Genomic DNA, 19,281 nt, shown 5'->3' with positions numbered 1-19,281 from the left:
TCTTTCGTCTGATTCGGAGGCTGAGGTTGTGCCATGTTCGACAGAGGTACCCTTCGTTTCGTTATGTTTTTGCTTATGTCAGCCCTGTCCGGGAGCCAGAAACTCGGAAGTAAACATCTGCCAAACGTAGGCAAGCGACAAGGTCAGCCTCTGTAGCTAAGGAAGCTCCTTAAAAATCTCATCTCATTAGAGGCTTTTAATAGAGATAAAGCAACGTTCATTTAAAGTGGAGCCCTCCTCAGACCCACTTCTCCACCGGATAATTGCCTTTGTGTCAATCTTGAGACCCATTAGCTTGGTTTCAAGAAAAAAAATTCAACTCTTCCTTCTATGTAGAAGGAGCTGATGTTAAATAAATAAATAAATAAGGGCTGTGACAAGGCCATGGAGTTTTCACCTGGCTTGGGACACATGAAAGAGATTTGAACACAGAGAGACCCACTCAGAGAGACACAATCTGGGAGGGGGGAGGGATAAATTAGGAGTTTGGGATGAACATATACACACTGCTGTATATAAAATAGATAAACAACAAGGACCTACTGTATAGCACAGGAAGCTCTACTCAATATTCTGTAATAACCTATAATGGAAAAGAATCTGAAAAAAAATCTAGGAAAAACTAGAGTCTGTGAATACAATGCTGAATTTTTGTAATTCTTTATCTTTTTCCCCTTTTAAAAATTAAGACAGTAGGCATCCTAAGTAGTGGAATTGGTGCAGGAGTGGAAAACCTTAACTAGGTCTGCATGTTTTATAACCATGGTCATGGAGGGATTCTCGGAGGGTCCCCAGCTCTGCCACCTGGAAGGTTCCTCTGATCCAACCAGAACAGTCTCTCCTCTGAACCACAGCGACATCTTGTTTGTATTAATGGTGATTGGTCACATCCCCCTGGCAGCCAGCTGTTTTTCGCCTGTCCCTCTCTCCCCCTTCCCGGCACCTTGTGAGGACGGGGACCTCGACTAACCCCTCCTCTGTCGCTGTCATGGTCCAAACGGTCTCCTTCAATACATATTCAGTGACTGGGTGGATAAAATTCACGTTAATTATAACATCGTTGCTGAATCTCAGGAGTTATTTTCTATGCTCCTGTTACTATGGAGAAAATGCTTGTCACGAGGGTTCCACGTGCCACCCTCCGGTGGGAACTGGTGGGCATGGGGAGAGTAGGGGGTGGTCTCAGAGCCCCTGCTCATCTTCCACCCGTCCCTGCTGCCCGCAGGTCGCTGCAGCTGGGGTGAAACTCTGTGTGTGTTTTGCTCCTTTGAGATGGGGTCGTGCAGTTGTAGTCATTTTAGCAAGTGTTGCAGACTCAGTGTGTCATCAAAAGGATAGTATTCCTGTTTATCTTTCAGGAAGAGGCTTTTTATGCCCACCCTGAGCAGCTTGGAACTGAGAACTGTTATGTATCAGAATGATGATGTACAGTCAGAAGAGGGCATCTTGAAGCCTCATTTAGAGAAGCAGGTTTTATTGTTTAAAAACTTTTTTTGAACCCCAGGAATATCTCTAATACTGGCAGCTAAAATTAGAACACTGCTGTATCGAGTTATGTCATTTTGAGCTACTGGAAAATTGCATTTCAGAAATATCTTAGGAGGGTCTTTGAGATTTCTCCCAAATGGTACCTGCTGACCTTTCACCAGGGACCTGGTGGGTCCGACCTTGGCTGAGTTGTGCCCGTGGTCCAAGTGGGCAGTCCGCTGGTCGGACAGTCTGCTTGCTGCTTACAGCCGGGAGGTGTATTGTCCCGAGACCTGAGTGATGTCTAGGAAACGTGATGACCCGCCCTGCCCCGTGCCCGTCCCCGTGCCTGGGCACCGAGCTGAGCCTTCACATGCAGTGGCCTTTTAAAACCCCCCGGCAGCCTGCCTGGGGTCCCCGCCTCTGTGTTTAAATGCAGTGTGGCGAGAGCTTTTAAGATACACTACGGTTTTCTTCTTTTTTCTTTTTAAAAATAAACTGGGCTTTGGGGGATGGGAAGGATGTAAGAGAGCTACTTTGATTTAAAATTTCTGGAGTGCGGGGCAGAGGCAGGGACCGGCGTCCAAGAGCCGTGGGCTCTGGTTCTGACGGTGCTTCACCCGAGCCTTCGCACTGTCTAAACACCAGCTGTTTCTCCGAGGCTAATCTTCCTGGTGAGTGAAACACTGCCCGTGCCGGCCCGGCTCTCTGATCAGGTTCCGCCCGCGTTCGGTTGACTGCTGGCTGTGCAGGTGTGAGGCTTGGGAGTTGACGGGGCGACCCCCCCCCCCGCCCCCGTCATTTCAGCAGCAGCACCCGCCGGGCGTGTCCAGCACCAGCCCGTCTTTGCCCTGGATCTTCCCCTGTGCCTGTTCTCTCCCAGCGGTGGCTCCGCCCTCCACCCTCGTGCTCCCTGGACACTCTCTATCCCGTGTCGGGCCGGTCTGCAGGCCCTGGAGATGGTACCCGACACGCCGCTCTAGAACCACAGCCCACGTTTACTGCTGCTATCCCCACGTCCCTTATTCGGACACCGCAGAGGTGCGCTGGCCACGTGCCCATCTCCCCGAGGCCGGTCTCCCCTCTCCAGTCCCTCTCAGCACTGCCCGTTTGCTGAAATTCAGTTCACATCATGTGGTTCTCCTATTTAAAAAGGTAGCCGGCTGGCTAACCCGTGCCTATAGGCTACCGTACAAAGTCCCCGTCGTGACAGGAGGCCTGTCTTAGGCCAGACCACTGTTCTGACACCACAGACCAGGTGGCTTAAACAGCACACGTTTATTTCTCACAGTTCTGGAAGCTGGAGGCCTGAGGTCAAGGTGCCAGCCTGGCCGGCTGGTTCCTTCTTTTCAGGCCCTTCATGCTCCAGCACTGCTCCCTGGCCAGGCTTTGTGCACCCCTCTACGATGCCCATGGCTCTGTTAAAGCACGTAGAAAACTGTAGAGAAGCGTGGGGCCCAGTGATGGAGAGACGGACAGCAGAGCCACGCTGCCTGAGCTGGACACCCAGTTCTACTGTTTTCTTGCTGGGTGACTTGAGCCAGTGACTAACCTCTGCCTCCATGACCTTACCTACGAAATGGGTATGATGTTAATAGAACCTGCCCCATTGGAGGCCTCAGAGAAGCAGGAAGAAGATGCAGAGAGGGTGGGGGCCTAGAGAGGAAGGTGAATGTTTCCAGGAAGGGCAGGGAATATTTTAAGAGTGATGCAGAGGAATATTAGCATAACATTAAGTAGTATTAAACTGAAAAACAAACTTGGATGAAGTAAGCACTCTGTGCTGTCTATCTTGTGTAGAAATAGGACAATTTCTATTGCAGGTAAATTTCTTTCTGGGAGTAATATCTATTTTTTTTAATAAATGTATTTATTTATTTTATTCTTGGCTGCGTTGGATCGTCGTTGCTGCGCGTGGGCTTTTCTCTAGTTGCGGCAAGCAAGGGCTGCTCTTTGCTGCAGTTTGCTGGCTTCTCATCGCAGTGGCTTCTTTCGTTGCAGAGCACGGGCCCTAGGCGCGCGGGCTCAGTAGTTGTGGCTCGCGGGCTCTAGAGTGCTGGCTCAGTAGTTGTGGCACACGGGCTTAGTTGTTCTGCGGCATGTGGGATCTTCCCGGACCAGGGCTCGAACCCGTGTCCCCTGCATTGGCAGGTGGATTCTTAACCACTGCGCCACCAAGGAAGTCCCCGGAAGTAACATCTTGAAATGCTTTAGCTAATCCCTTAGTGATCAGTTGACCCCCCCAGTGGGTATAGTGGGCAGTAGGAGAGGCTTGGCACTGGTGTGGGATGCGAGCCGAGGAAAGGCTGGGATGCCAGAGGAGGGGCCCGTGGCGTGGCGGGCCACAGCTGGACCACAAAATATGGTCTGCGATCAGCTCTAGGTTTTATTTTTGCAAAAATAATACGATATCTTGCATTTATATAATATTGGACTAATATTATATTTTTCTGCATTATTGGTTCTACTTCTCTACTCAGATAGACGGCTCTGCTGATCTAGCCCCATGGGGTTTCTAAAGTAATTCTGTACCATCCGCACTTTCTCCAGTCCTGTTCTGTAATAGCCACTTTCTAGAAGCCAGACCCTTGTTTGTGTGCTGATGCCTCCTTGTTGGTGGGGAAGAAAGAGGAGAACCAGGCAGAATCACTCTGGGTATTCTGTCTTGACTCAAAGTGGCGGTTTCCTCCTTAACCCTCTCGCTTCAAACATGCCAGCAAAACACGTCAATAGGCTCGAGAGAGTGGGTCCCAGCACCTTCGATTCAGGATGTGTCCAGGGGTTGCTCCTTCGTGGCCGTGCTGCGGGGGTGAGGAACTGCTGTGCTCACCCCCTTCTTTAACGAGACCCGGGGTGGCCACACTCATACATCAAGCTGGCTGATGCCCGGGATTGGAGTGACACCCCTGGGAGGGGCAGCACACACCAGCCACGGGGTGACCACAAGGGCCAGAGGAAAGCCGTGGGTCGTCACTGTTTGCAGTGAAGCCGAGTCTCTCCCAGGGAGCCCAGGATGGGGAGCGGGGAGAGCTTCATGCATCTCCCCAGCGCTCACCTCCAGGTCCAAAGGCCACCATCTTGCACTTTTACAGGCTGGTGTCTGGTTGCGCTTCTCTTTAGGGCCCATGTTTTATCCTCTTTGTGGGGCTTTCCCTGCTGCGTTGCTCCCTGTGGCCCTGCTTGTGGGCGTTGCCTCCCCTTTGCTGGTGAGGTTTGGTTCTGTATGTGTGGCAGCTGTGTCTGCACTCTGGAGCGTCAGGCTGATTGGTGTCGATGGCTTTGGGGGCGTGTGGGGATGTGGAAGCCGCTGGCTGGGTGGGTAAGCCTCGGGCCTCCCCACGTCCCAGATCCTAGTCTCAAGACTGGGATCAGCCACTCTCATGAGGTTCAGGTGAGACAGCAGGTGATGCTCGAGGTCCCGTGATTCTCGGAAGGTCCTCAGTGGAGCCCCTGGGGTTGCCTGAAGGGCCAGCAGGTCCCTGCCTTGGACTTTCATCTGCTCTGGGAGCTCTGGGTCTAGAAGTGTTTTAAAGGCATTGGCTGGGACATGGTGGGGGCATTTGGTGAACCTTATTTCTCATCCTCCTCTTTCCTTCTCCGATCTGCTAATAAGGTACACGGATCGTCTTACCAGGAAGCAGAGAGCCCCGCTTTCCCTCTCCGTGCTGCCCTCGCTGTCACTGAAGTTGAGCCCACCTCAGCCTTCACGGCACAGGGAGGGCGATTCACAGCCCCGACCCCCCCCCTCGGAGCTGACCTCTGCTGCCCAGCAGCTCCACCCAGCATCTGCTTGGGGCCCTGTGCTTGCTGCTCAGCTGGAGGGGCGCACAGCACCGCTCACTTTCAATTACCCTCTCCTGTGAATCAGTAGCGCGCCTTTCCCTGGAAGCTGGGGCCTGCTCTCCCCAGCGGCACACTTCCCTGAGTCTCCAGCGGTGTCAGCGGTCGGGGTGACTTCTGCCTGCATGCGAGCACGGTAGGGGACTCGCGGTGCGTGGCACTGCGTGGGCAGCTCCTTTTGCCAGGCTCTGGAGGACGGAAGGGAGAAGCCGGTGTCGGGCAGGAGGGAACTCGTGGCGAGGCCAGCCAGCAGCTTGGTTAGCCGACTGAGAGATGCCCTGTCTCTCTCCCTTCAAAGAAGAAATTCCACTTGCCAGGATGCTTTTCAGTGGGTGATAAGCGGGTGTAAGCTTCTGGCATCTGCTCAGAAGCCCTCGGATGTCGCAGGGGGTGTTCTGTCCCGAGCCCGCCGAGGGGCCAGAGCAAGGCTCACACCAGGCACAGCTGGGATCGGCACTGTTTCCAGGGGCGGTGTGAGTTTGCAGAGCTGGTAAGGGATGTGGACATGCAAACCACAGATAAGTGGGGAGGCAGAACATTATATAGAGAAGAAAAGATTGCTTTATGCTACATCTGAGGGGCCAGGCAAGATCCACTAGGCATTCAGGAGCAAGAAAAATTGGACAGGTTGGGTGCAAGATGAGGAACGGGTCTCAGCAAGCAGTTCGGGATTAGTGAGGGTGGTGAACGGTACGGCCTAGTGGGTAAGAGCAAAGTTTAGCATCAGATTGAGCTGGATGTGAAACCAGGCTTGGCCGCTTGCCAGCTGTGCACCTTGGGGCGAGTTACGTCACTGTTCTAAGCCTCAGTTTCCTTATCTTTAATGGGATAATAAGACGTAGCTCATAGGATTGTTTGGGGGATTAAATGAGATGATGTTTATAAAGTGCTTAGTCTGGTGTCTGGCCAAGAGCAGATGCTCTCTAAGCGGATGTAATCGTGAGCATCAGGAGGTCCTGGGAGCTTGGTTTCTGGGGCTCTCGCTTTGCGGGCAGGGTGACCCCACCAGCCTCAGAGAGCCCGCAGGATGGGCCGGACCGAGGCCGGACAGGCCTCTCAGCAGGGTTTTGGCAGTTGACCCAGGCCTGCATGTCTGCTTGGGGCATCTTCCTGCCGGGAAAATGTTCTTGATTCACCTTATCCTAAGTAGCGTGAGTCCTGCCCTCTTGTGCCGGTGCCCTTCTCTCTCGTCACTCCCCAGGCCCCACGGCCGCCACCTGTGCTGGTTGACCTCCTTAGATGCTTCCTGAAACAAGGTTGGAGGTGGCAAGGGGCGGGGAATAGAAAAATCTACGTGTGTTCAGGACGACCCTCTCTTTCAATTCTTCTCTACGAAGGTTCACCAGTGAATTAGAAACCAAAATCAAAAGAGACTAGCAGAAAGGGCTTGGGCCTGTTTCCTGGCTTTTTGGCTTTCAGAGCTGTGATTAATCTCCGTGTGTTCATTTTCTGATTAGCAGACCCCAGTTTCTTTTTCCACATTTCCCTTTCTCTGCTTCCAAGTAGGGAAAAAGGAATCAGTGATTCTTGCAGAGCAGTGTAGAGATGAGGGGATGGAGGGACACCTCCCAACGAGGGGATTTCGGTCCCTCTGGGCCATGGGGAACCAGCTCCCGGATCTGGTTACAGGGAGGACCTCAGAATGGACCCTCTAGGGTGTCTTGAAGGCCACGTCCAGGTCCTCTGGGTTGGAAGGGAGGGAAGCATGTACCTGGCAGGGGCCAGGCAGTGTCTGGGCAGCAGGTGTTGGGGACCCTGGGATGGAGGTGGAGGTCCAGAGGCAGGAAGGTCACCCTGAGGAGCGGGAGCCTGCGTTGGGGCCCTGGGGTGGGCGGGGCTGCAGCTCCGTCCCCGGGACACTGGGATGAAACTCGGTGCGGAGGGCAGTTACTTGGGAGCTGGAAGCAGGTCCTTGGGGAGCCTGGGACGGTTCCTCAGGGTGAGAAGACATTAAAAACAATTTTTTCGTTATTTTAGGGGTATTGTTTTGCGAATACACACTACAACAGTACTCTGACTTATCATGAGCACGTTAACATGTGGTACTCGTCCACTAGTTACTTCCTGCCTGGAATGTGCTATTTGTGTTGGTCAGTTTGGAGACCCCTGATCCGAGTGCCAAGGGCGAAGGGGGAGTGCGACCCTTGGAGCCCGGTTCTGTGTCCGGGCAGAGCCTCGGGCCAGGCAGCCTGGTGTCAGGGTGGATGCGGTCCGCGGGGACGCTTCTCGGCCACGTTGATGCTGTGATGGCGTGTGGAGGCCCGTGCCCCCCGCTGGCCCATACCTGGTCCTGTGTGGACAGTGACAGGGGGCTTCCCTCCGCTCCCCAGCTGCCGTCAGAAGCACCCCGAGGATAAAGCACTTGGCCCGTGATGGACGCCGACTCAAGCTCCAGTGGAGCAGAGACGCCCGCGTTCTGGAAAGGTCTGCCACGCCTGAGGAGCCCTGCTCCGAAGCCCCCCGGGGGTGTGGTTTGGGGAGATTATGCTCATCTTCAGGCTGCTTTAACTTCTCTGCAGCGTCTCGCCCCGAAGTAGAGGTGTGCACAAGAGCCAGGTTGCTGTGGACCCTGCAACGCCGCGGCAGGGGTTGTGTGTAGAAGCTCGTCTCTCTTAAGAGACCAGATGGAGAACAGTTAGGGGGAATCTGTGAACAGGAGGCAGCGAGCAGAGGCTCGGGGCTGGGGGGGGTCTTCGGCTCTTGCGGTGGCTTTGGTCCGTGTTCTGCTGGATTCTGCAGAATCCGCCCACTCCGGCCTTGTGGCCCCGGGCTGATGGGGGGAGGTAGACACCATGGTGGGAAGGCAGGGACGCGGAGGCCGTCCTGGGGGCCAGACGGAGGCGGAGGGGATTCGAAATGCAGCTCTGAGGCCGGGTGAAGTGTACAGAGTTACTTTATATACGTTTCCGAGAACATCTCTGAATAAGAATCTTTGCAGGTTGCCTTCTCCACACACATTCAGGATGGTGTGTTTACCCAGGAGATAGGACCTCGATTGATGTTCTGTTAGTACAGCTAATCCTGCCGCTGAAGGTTAGCTGTGCCCCTGCTGTCAAAGAGCTGATTGTCTGTGCCCAGGAGGAACCGATGCACATGGCGGCCTCGGGGCCCTGGCCCGCCACTTCCCGGCCCAGGACACACTGCTGGTTTTCTTCCCCACCATCCCTTTTGGCTGTGTGTGTGCACAGGGTCGGGCTGTCCCGTGGAATTTATTGCCGCTCCCTGAATGGTCTCCTTTATCACTCACAAGGCCTGTCATTGTGGTGTGTAGCGCCGCCCGACCTGGTCTCGCCACAAAGCCACCGTCCTTTCCGCCTGCTGCTGCCCCGACAGCATCTCACAGCCGGGCATGTCCTGCGGGCCTCGTGATTTATGAGCCTCTCGTGGACATTCTGTCACAGTACCCAGCCCTCGTGACCTGGGGTCTACAGAGTAAAATGAGTATACCCGTCCTAATGGTGCCTCTGTCCGAGCTGTGGAAGTTCTAATTTCCACTGTCCCCATTTTGGTTGAGTGTCAGACTCTGGACCAAACTTAGACCTGTCTTAGTCTCACTCTCGAAGAGTTTCCACTCTTAAGATGAAATGATAAACAGTACCTTTGGCCACTTGCCTATCTTATTTTAACGAATGTTGTTGATTCCTAACATTTATTTTAAGCTTTTCTCATTTGGAAATTTATTTATTTATACTTTTCTTCTCAATCCCCGTGCACACACACACACACACACACACACACACACACACCCCCATACATTTGGTAGGTGGGAGCATGGCATTAACGCTTTGTATTTGTTCTAATGGCGTTCGCCTGCTGGGGGCTCATGTTATAGTTATTTGCAAAGGGCTTAATGCCTCTACAAGCTCATGAATTTGCTGATGGAATTTGTGCTTGGTTCGCTTTTCATCTCCTGTAACTTCTTATCAGTGTATAATAACAATAGGTGCTCAGTAACCGCAAGGATGAATAATGACAGTATCCCGGATGGCATGGACTGTGCTTCCGTCCTGTGGTTGGGCCGTCGCCGTGTTATGTGGCGATGCGGGGCTGGCCAGGATGCTTGCTGGACTGGCCAGGATGTCAGCGCTGCCGGACAGCTTTTGCACCTGGAGTCTGAGAAACCCACCCATTGCTGGACCCCTTGGCCTAGGGCCCCCTGCTTCTTTCAGACTCTCTGCCTTAAATATTCAGAAAGAAATTCCTTATGCAGCCCCCTACCTGTATACCCCAGGGCAGAGCTCTTAGGGTTATTCGGTCTGTCCTTAGATCCCTTGTCCAGCCGGAGAGTTTGGGGAGTAGCGCTGCGTTCGGGTGGCTCACGCTGGGGCATCTGGCGAGTGTTGCTCTGCAGCGCCTTCTCCCTTCACAGAGGACCGTGGAGGAGCCTCCGCCCGCCGTTTTGTTGCCCAGACAGGTTGTAAGAATGGCAACAAAACCGCTGGGCTCGGATGTCTCTTCAGTCTAATCAGTAAGTTCAGTGTTTTGGACAAGGTGCATCACAGAACATCCTCGGGGATTTGGCAAGAGGCAGGAAAGCACTGGGGAAAGCGCTTGAGAAGGATGGACGTTTAAAGTGTAGGTGGCAAGACACCCGAGGGGCACGAGGGATTTTCTGTGGTTAAAAAATAGGAGCACACACCTCCCTTCACCCACACTTCCTAACGTTGGTTACTGACAGGGCTTTATCTCGCACTCCCGCCACCCCAAAGACGGAGCTCCTCTGAAATCTGGGTGCCTTTTCTAAGTTTTTAAAATAGTAGCACAGTGCTGCTGGGATGGTACAGCTGTATTTTCACTGTCGTCTCTAACTTGTAATAGTGCTTGGTAATTACATGGTGTTCTCCATCTGCAGCTGTAAACACATTATAAAAGTTAACTCTTTAATTCTCCCAGCATCTCTGCAGAGAGCGGGAGAGGTTGTACCTTTGCGGTTTGGCTGTACGTTGGGTCAGGGTTACATCTCATCGAGGCCGTTCTTTCCTGTGTGTGGTAGAGCTGGGAAGGTCACATCTTTGCTGCAGTTGAAAAACCTGATGTCTCCACAGAAGCAAGAGTGCGAAGGATAAGCCTCCTGACTCTAGCAGACAAACGTGTGGCCAGGTGTCACTATTATGATTACAGGTTAGATTGCTAGAAACATCCAAAAAACAGTGTGTGTTAAAAGATGCAGAATTTTGTTTTTGACATACATTATCTGCTCTTGACATTTAAAAGGAGGAATCCATCATTGCTCTTTTGGAAGTAATTTTTACGGCTTTTATTGCTTTTAAAAAGTCATTTCTTCCTAGATCTGTTTTTTTCTCCTTTTACATCCGGAAGAATGGAATACCAAATAACTTTGAAATTTATACTAGTGAATTTCAAAAGGCAGACTAGACTTTCAAGAGACTTATGGAACAAAACTAACAATTGTTGTACAGTTTTAAATTTCTTTAGCCATTGTTTTAATACATTGCTTTGGTTAACCAACGTGATTTCAATGTATTATGCAAACGTAACCATTATTCCGTTAAAAATATGTTAGAAAGATTGCTTACTTTGTTTCCACAGTACAACAAATGGTATTGAACCTTCCATTTTTGTTATTTGATTTGCTTATTTTGTCTTTAATGACAGTCCATTTTAAGTAAAAGTCTTTAAAGTAGCCGCATAACGTGATAACATGTCTTCACTGGTAATTTAATACTTGGATATAATGAGTTCATCGGAGAGATTTCATTAAAAACAGCAAGGTGCCTGAATACCAAAGCTGAGATGTTTTAAATCACAGAATTATAGTAATTATACAAAGCCTGAGATTTTCTTCAGACAGAAAAGGCTTCCATGGCTAAACGTACACTTTAAACTCAGCACTAATAACCATGTATTGTGCTAAATTATAGGAGAGAGAATCCTCAGGCCAAGGGAAATATTGGAGAGAATGTTATGTGTTGAATTTTAAAGGAAAATTGGGAAATAAACTATTTTGATAGCATAATGATATATGTAAGAGGCACTTCACCAGGGAAATAGGAGAGGAACTCGAGAGTGTGGCCATAGGACACGGCAGGTGACTGCTCAGACCGTCAGTGAGCCTTCCTGTTTACAGTATTTTCAGCGTAGGGAGGATGCCAGAGGGATCATCTCTCCTTACTCCCAGGGGTCCTGAAGTTGCTAATTGACTGGAGTCCTGCCAGTCAGTAAAGGGGACAGCCCACCAGTAAATGAGGCGAGAATCTGGATTTCTAGGTTGGGTGAAGACTGTAAAAATAATTTAGGGAATTCCCTCTTGGGCCAGTGGTTAGGACTCCGTGCTCTCACTTCCGAGACCTGGGTTCAATCCCTGGTCGGGGAACTAAGATCCCACAAGCTGCAAGGCGCAGCCAAAAAAACCCCCAAAACAAACAAAAAACCTTAAAAAAAAAAAAGGTAAATTAGTTTTCATGGGGATTTTTTTAATGTTGAATTTTTATAAAATGGCCAGGACATAGTACCCTCAGGGAGGTTGTTTAAGAGAAGTGATATAAAAAGATGCATCTAGGAAAATTTTATTAAAATCTCCCTACAACAAGAAATCTTATTTGATCCATTTATCATTCTTTTTTTCCGGCTCAGATGGGCAGGGAGCTGAGGAAAGGGGATGAAGGAAGGGAGGGCACTGAGGAAGGAGTGCTGGGTGGAGGAGGGAGGGGCTTCCCGGGGGAAGGGGACAGCGGGTGAGAGCCAGGTGGCTCCTCGTTTGTTTGGGGGGTGGGTGGAGTTGGATGAAAGGCCCTGTGGTCTGGCTGGGTGTTCCTGATGAGCCGCCAGGACCCGGAATTGCTCCCAGAGGTTGAGCAGAGGCGTCCTGGGTTTGAGTCCTGACAAAGCAGTATTTCTGGTCTACTTCTCCCAGCTCCATCCCTTTCTGTGGTAAACTCATCATCCCCTGTCCTGGAAGAACTGTTCGGACGCATTCCGAATGCTACCATCCGCACTTAGCATTTGCACATTTGGGCCTCCAGGTGCTTCCTCACCTCTTATCAGAAAGTATGAGGGCCACCCTGAGCCAGCTTGCAGGCCTACCCTGCTTGGGTGCCCTCAGGAGCCCGGCATGCTCACTGTTTGCATCTACCGGTGCCGGGAAGGCCCTGCTCTGCAATTTCATTGTCACTCAAGTTTTGCTTTTTCCCTTTTACCCATGAAAATAATATGTGCCATTGTGGACAATTTGCAAGATAGAGAAAATTACAGAGAAGCAGAAAAATCACCATTAATCCTTCCACCCAGAGAGAATTCACATTTTGCCATGTTTTCTTCCAGTCTTTTTTCTGCATCCTTTGTTCTTTGTGTACGCTACTCTGCAGATGCATATTTGCATTCTGATTTAGAAACACTGAACAGTATTTAATCACCTGTTGCAAGCATTTTCCATAAACTCCATTGAATATTGATTATCGATCGCCGTGGTGAACACACGGGGGTTGCTGTCCTAAGCGTTATTGTCATTGGTCTCCCCAGGTTCCCTCTGGAAGGCTATGATGGGAATGAGCGTGACAACTTGGACGGTTCCCCTGACTCGCGGCCTCTGCCTGGAAGTTCATCCTTTAGAAGTCAGGAAACTGCTGCCCTTGGTGGTGGACTCCCGGGAACAAGACGTGGTGTAGACTGAAATGGATGAGAGCAGCTCGGGGACCCCCGGACGTGTGCTCCCCGTGGTCTAGTCCAGGGACGCCCCTCGCGGGCCGGGTGGTCTGGGATGAACGCCGCGGCTGCTGGACGCGTGGCTGATCCCTGAGCGAGGATGGTGCGCCGGGGGCTGCTCGCGTGGGTCTCCCGGGTGGTGGTCTTGCTTGTGCTCCTCTGCTGTGTCATCTCTGTCCTCTACATGCTGGCCTGCACGCCAAGGGGCGACGACGAGCAGCTGGGGCTGCCCAGGGCCAGCGGCCCCACGGGGAAGGACGGGTACCAGGCAGCGATGCAGCAGCGGGAGGAGTATCACCGCGATGACATCAGCAGCCTCAAGAGGCAGATTGCGCGGCTCCAGGAGGAGCTGCAGGAGAGGAGCGAGCAGCTCAGGACCGCGCAGCATCTGGCGGGCGGCCCCGCGGGCCCCCCCGGGAGGGCCCAGGCCGACCTGCTGGCCTTCCTGCGCTCCCAGGTGGACAGGGCAGAGGTGCACAGCGGCGTCAAGCAGGCCACCGAGTACGCCGCTGTGCCCTTTGACAGCTTCACCCTGCACAAAGTGTACCAGCTGGAGACGGGACTGACCCGCCACCCTGAGGAGAAGCCCGTGCGCAAGGACAAGCGGGATGAGCTGGTGGAGGTCATCCAGCTGGCCGTGGACGCCCTGAACAGCCCGGCCGAGAGCGGCCCCGACCAGCGTCCTTACACGGCCTCGGACTTCATCGAAGGTTGGCCCGCTTGCGAAGGGGGTGGAAAGTGGTCGGAGGGGCACCCGGGTCTGGGCCCAGGCAGAGCCCGGCTGCGGAGGCTGGCGGTGGCTTTGGGGATGGCGCGTAGGCAGCTCTGTATGAGCGACTGAAGGCAAGGCTTGGCTTTTTGTATTTTTCAGAAATATCTGCTTCCACTCACTTCCTTGTGGAAACCACAGTCACTGAGTGGACAGGTTCGTTGTTTCTTGGCAGAAGAAGGTGGAACTTCTTGCTCTCAATAAAAAAGAAAGAAACCAAAATATAAACATGAAATACTGAAACCCAAATAGAGTGTGAGAAGCAGTTTTCGTTTTATGCCTTCTCCCAGGCACTTCTAGAGACCGGGCCCTGTCATCAGGCGCCGGACAGGACAGTAGTAGCGAACATGTACATGTAGCACTTACGTCCACCCAGCTCCGTTCTGGGAGCTTTACACTTGCAGTGACCCCTTTTGCGGGGTGAGGGAATGGAGGCTCAGATTAAGTAAGTAAATCACCTAAGGGGGCTCTGTTAGCAAGTGACGGAGCTGGGCTTTGAACCCAGAAGTCTGATTCCAGAGTCCACGTCCTTAACCACTAGGTCATATTGTAGAGGTGGTCAGAGCACCTGGAAACTAGGAGGGTGAATGCCTCACCTTTCTTCATGGGCACAGAACAACCTAGTGTTAATTGTGTTTGTGTCAATTTTAGAAGAAAGCAGCCTCATCTTGGAGTTTCTTGGAAGACTCTTCTTACCAAATTTTTGTTACTGATTCAAAAATCAACTAATAATTTGGAAGAGGAACTGCCTTCGAGGGCATCCGGTTCTTCCTCCTGTTTCCGGAAAGGAGATACTTCCCAGACACATGGCTTGCCCACCTTACCCCGCTCCCTACTTGGGTTCTGTAACGACCATCTCATCAACCTGTAGGCAAGACAGACCCTCTTTAGTCATACCAGAAACCCTCCCTCTGCCTCTGATGCCTGTTCTCTCTGGACGCTTTCCTGTCTTATGGTTTTTTCCCCTTTACATGTGAACTGTAAATTAATGCAATTTTGGTATATTATCATTTTTCATATACCTAGAGCTAGGTAAAGAAATCTTTCGCAAGATCAAGCTTTTGGTCTGTTGACTGAAAAAAAAAAAAAAAAGCACAATGTGAGAGTAGTGAGTTAAATTTTATTTGGGGACAAAATGAGGACGATAGCCCGGGACAGCATCTCAGACAGCTCTGAGGAACTGCTCTGAAGAGGTGGGGTGGAGGTCAGCATCTGTGTGGCTTTGGTGAAGGGGGTCCATGCAGTGAAGCACACGTTTTGGCAGAAGGTGGTCACTAGGAGCAGATGTCACCATTCATGATTTTAGTGCTTTTCTAGATATGAGAAGATGCAAGAAATTTGGCTCATAAAATCTCCTGAAAATCTTTATCTGAAGGCCTGTTCTGCCAGTTTTTCCCAGAGCACAGAGTACCTCATTCCTGATCTCCACCCTGAACTCCTTTCAGGGTGAGTTGAAGGTCAACGGCTGCCGTGGCTAGTGACTTCATCCTTGTAGAGGCGGATGGCAAGTGACAGTTTTTCGCCCACTGGTGTCAGGATTTTACGCATTTATATGAAGTATTAAAAGTGCCTAGTGCACTGGGGAGCTAGCAAGTATAAACACAAGGTAAGCACTCAGTAAGCGTTTAAAGTATCATGAGGGTGTAGCATCCCATTTTATAGTGCTTTAGAGTTTATCAAACATTTCCACAACTATTACTTGCCTAGCTGACCCCCAGGGAAAATCATTAAACAGCCTTAAAAAGGAAACCCTGGTTGTGGAGTACGCTGCCAGAGCTGCCCTCGCACAAAGCACTTTCAAAAGAACTTGATTACAAATCAGTGATTTTTAATCTGCATTCATGTTTGAAATCCCCGTCTGCTTTTCTGTGTACAGGATCTACAGTGCAAGGCCTGTGGTTCTCAGTGACTCGGGCCTCTTGTCCCTGAGCTGAGGTGCTCTGTGGTACGTCTGACTTTCTGTCAGAAACCCTCTTGTCATGCTGCCCCGTGGGGCTTAACACAGCCTGTGTGTGAAGGCAGATCAGTCCACACACACCTTCCAAATTTGGGGAAAGTCTCGTCAGCTATTTTCATATGATGAGTAAATAGACACAAACACTTTAAATATGTTTCTACATATTTGACTGTCATACACAGTTGATCTCACTTTTCCATTCTTATCACAAAAGATGGTGGAGGGCATCTTTTATATTCCCAGGAACTGGGGCATCATGAAAGACTTCACTAGTCAGGGAGCTGCAGGAAGGCAGAGTTAAATTCAGCATAAGGAGTAACTGTCAAACAGTGACGTTTTGGAACAAAGTGGGATTCGCATCGCTGGGAGGATTCTGTCATCAGCTGGATGGCCAGGAGGTGATAATTCATGATTCTAGCATCAGAGAGGTGGTTGGACTGAATTACATTTGAAGACCTTTGCAATCCTGGATCACGATTCTTTGACCTACACCTAGTTAAGGAGAACGAAGGGAATGGAAAGGGTCTGATTTGAAATCTGTGTTCTACAATGCGTGAGAACAAGCAATGGGACCCTGTAAGGATGAAGTGTATCTTTAACATAACGTATTTGGGTTTTTAAACATAACCTTGGAGAGACTATTTTGTGTTTGGGTGTCAGTAGTCTAAACGTTGGGGCAGTTGAGTGGAAGTCCACGGACAAACCTGGGTTCCATACCCTCAGAGAGCTCTACACGAGGGCCACGGATTCAATGAACCCTGAACTAGTGTGATAAGGATGGGGGTTCTTTGTGTTTAAACGAATAATAATAAAACCCTGTGGAATGCTTCTGGATGATAACAGTTGAGTAGACTTAAAGCCAACCGTGGGGCAGGAGGCGTGGTGACACAGCAGGGTCTGTGTGACTCTGACCCAGACCCCTCACCTCCTGGCGGCTGGGTCTCCTCATCCTTCAAGAAGAGGTTGATTTTCATGTCCCCCAAGGCCCACCTGGCCCAGCCTTCTGCAAAATACAAAGCACCACTTTGGCTTTCTTCTTCTTGGCTTTGCCGAGGAACCGTCCCTGAGGGGTAACCCGGCCCCCCCTTTGCTGGGTGACATGACATGCCCCACCCCTTGGGATTCTGCTCTGTGGAAGGAGGGATTCAGACAGGTGATCTGTAAGGCCTGCTCTGACCGTGGCCACTTCCTACAGTTCTGTGAAGCCTGCGGAGGGCGAATGCCTATTGATTACCATCTAATTTATTATCCATGTTGATTGAATTATTATCTATCTCTGAAACATAGAGGGAACAACATTTGCCCCAGTTTCCCTTCACCAGATGTTTCACTGGCACTGATTCTTGCATTGGATTCTCATATAATAACATGAATTTTTTGTACAACCGTCTGGGAAAAGAAGATAAAGTAGAAAAGCATGATCAGATCCTGTGCTTTCGGAAACCTAACTGTTTATCTCTTCAAGTGAACAGAAAACCTCTCTTTGTGTTGTGGTTCATGACTCCTGTGTGGGATACACAGACTCCTGTTTAAGTCTGAGTGGCACAGTTTTTGGCTTTGATGGCATATTTAAATAGAGCTCCGGGGCCTACATCCGACATCATTCCATAAAACAATTTAGCCTCCCGAATTATTCCCCTTTTACAACCCAAACACCCAACACCGTGAGTCCTGTGTGAGGTGCTGTGTCTGCTGTCTCCATGGGGTGGTTCCGTACCGGCCAGGGCACCTCCCCTCCTCCAGCTTTCGCAGGGTTAGTGGTGGCAAGAGTGGCTCAGACGCCAAAAGACTTGATTTTAGGATGAGATGGAGTCAAGCCACGAGCCACAAGAAAGTGAATGTTTTGATGGCACCCTGGGACGTGTTTTAAAACAAGGAGATACGGGAATAGCTCTAAAACCTTAGTGACCACCGCCTGCCCAGTAAGCTCCCATCTCCTGTGCTCGACAGCCAAGACCGCGTGCTGCCTGCGCAGCCGAGGCACCGAGTGAGGGCCCGGAGATGTTTATGTCCATTGTTGGTGCCTCTGCATAACCTCCAAGGATGCCACGTGACCATGTTGCTAAGCTTTTCTAGACAAGCTGAGTCCAGTCCCAGGGCCAGGCGCTTGGAGACCCTGGTGCTCGGGACCGTGATGCTTGGCGTGCGTTTCAGGGAGGTGCTCCTTTGTGACTTGGGGAGGGAAGGTAAGGCAGGCGTTCAGGTGCATTGCCGGGCACTTGGGGGCGCCTGGGGATCTTGGTGCAGAAATAAGGGAGAGCAAGGATTCTGCGCAGTGGACGGGGTGTGGCGGGAAGAGCAGGTGTTGCGTGGAGGTGGGGAGGTTGCTGTGGGCAGGACATAGGGCTTCAGGTCCTGAGCGGGGCCCCAGTTCTCAGCCAGCATCTCCAGGGAGGCGAAGGCCGTAGAACCCAGGACAGCCCTTCCCACCCGCCCTCACGTCACGTGCACGGAAGGACCATGCATGTTTACTGTCGAGTTCCCGCCAGGTCTGCGTGGTGTTAGGTTCCTCTGTCACCTCACGCCGTTCCCTCTGTCTGCTTCCTCCCTGAGGTCTCCTCATGTGTTTGCTGATGCTTTACGTTCCTAAAGAGGGAGAAATGCTTTTTATTCTGAGATCAGAGATAAGAGGCTTAAATGCCAATAAATGTTTTGAGGCTACGCTATAGAGGGATTCTTCCTGGGGGGACGGCGAGAAGGCGGGTAGCGGCCTTGCACTTCTGCGGGGGCGGGACCCCAGCCCCCCTTCTGGGGAGTGGATGAGCCTCCTGCCAGGGTAGGTGCTCTGCTGTCTCAGAATATGTTGAAGTTCTTAGTAAGCTGTGAACAAGGGACCCTGCCTTTTCATCTTGCTCTGGTCCCTGCAAACTGGGCACCCAGTCCTACCGCCGAACAGAGAGGCCAGGAGGGAGGGGGAGGCGGGGAGACGGAACCAGAACACTGTGCAGCCCGACTCCATCGCTGAGGCCAGCTCTGTGGACCCGCGGCGGACCGGGACAGGCGCGACCTTGGTTTGACACCCATCCTGTGCGTGTGGAGTACTTTCTGGCAAGACTGCAGAAACCGGCAAGTCTTAACTCTGTTTTACGATAACTTTGTTGTTAGTATTTTTATTGGACTCATTCGAAGCACTTTCGTTCCCAGGGGATTTTTCTTACATTGCAGTGTCACTGTTCTTCCTGCCTCGCGTTTCCTGCTGGGGATGTGCTGTAAGAGGGAGCTTGGGATGCTGTGGGAACGTCCAGGACGGAGGAACGTGGCTGCGTTAGCGGGAGTGGTGAGCGGAGGCGCGATGGGCGGAGGCCTGGACCGGGGCCTAGGGCTCCGTGGGAGGTGCGGGGGGCGGGGGGAGACGGCGGGCAAGGGGTGCGGCCCGGCGGGCCCAGTCTGTCAGCCACGTTGGGGAAGAGCTGGTGTTTGCGGAAAGGAGCCATAGTTTTTTAGCCAGACCCCGAGTTTGTCCTCTGCGGGGTCGTGGATGAGGCCCGGTGCCCAGGCTTAATCGGCGTGCGTGGGCGGGACACCTGCTCTGTGGGCAGAACGTCCCCAGTGGCCTGAGGGGCGGGGGAAGGGCGATGAAGCCAGG

At 51.7% G+C, this 19,281-nt stretch overlaps 1 protein-coding gene across 8 annotated transcripts in view; it reads left to right on the top strand.

Moving 5' to 3' along the window:
• CSGALNACT1 (chondroitin sulfate N-acetylgalactosaminyltransferase 1) overlaps positions 1 to 19,281 on the top strand; it is a 336,764-nt gene that overhangs the window by 240,901 nt on the left and 76,582 nt on the right. For all 8 annotated transcript variants that reach the window (XM_059909680.1, XM_059909681.1, XM_059909682.1 and 5 more), the window contains one exon: positions 12,787 to 13,679. In XM_059909680.1, coding sequence (XP_059765663.1) covers positions 13,070 to 13,679 — 610 coding nt within the window. In that variant the 5' untranslated portion in view covers positions 12,787 to 13,069. The remainder of the gene's footprint in view (positions 1 to 12,786; positions 13,680 to 19,281) is intronic.

Source organism: Balaenoptera ricei, chromosome 21, assembly GCF_028023285.1.
Source record: "Balaenoptera ricei isolate mBalRic1 chromosome 21, mBalRic1.hap2, whole genome shotgun sequence".
NCBI classification, from domain to species: domain Eukaryota; kingdom Metazoa; phylum Chordata; class Mammalia; order Artiodactyla; family Balaenopteridae; genus Balaenoptera; species Balaenoptera ricei.
This window is presented reverse-complemented; position numbering and strand designations above follow the sequence as displayed.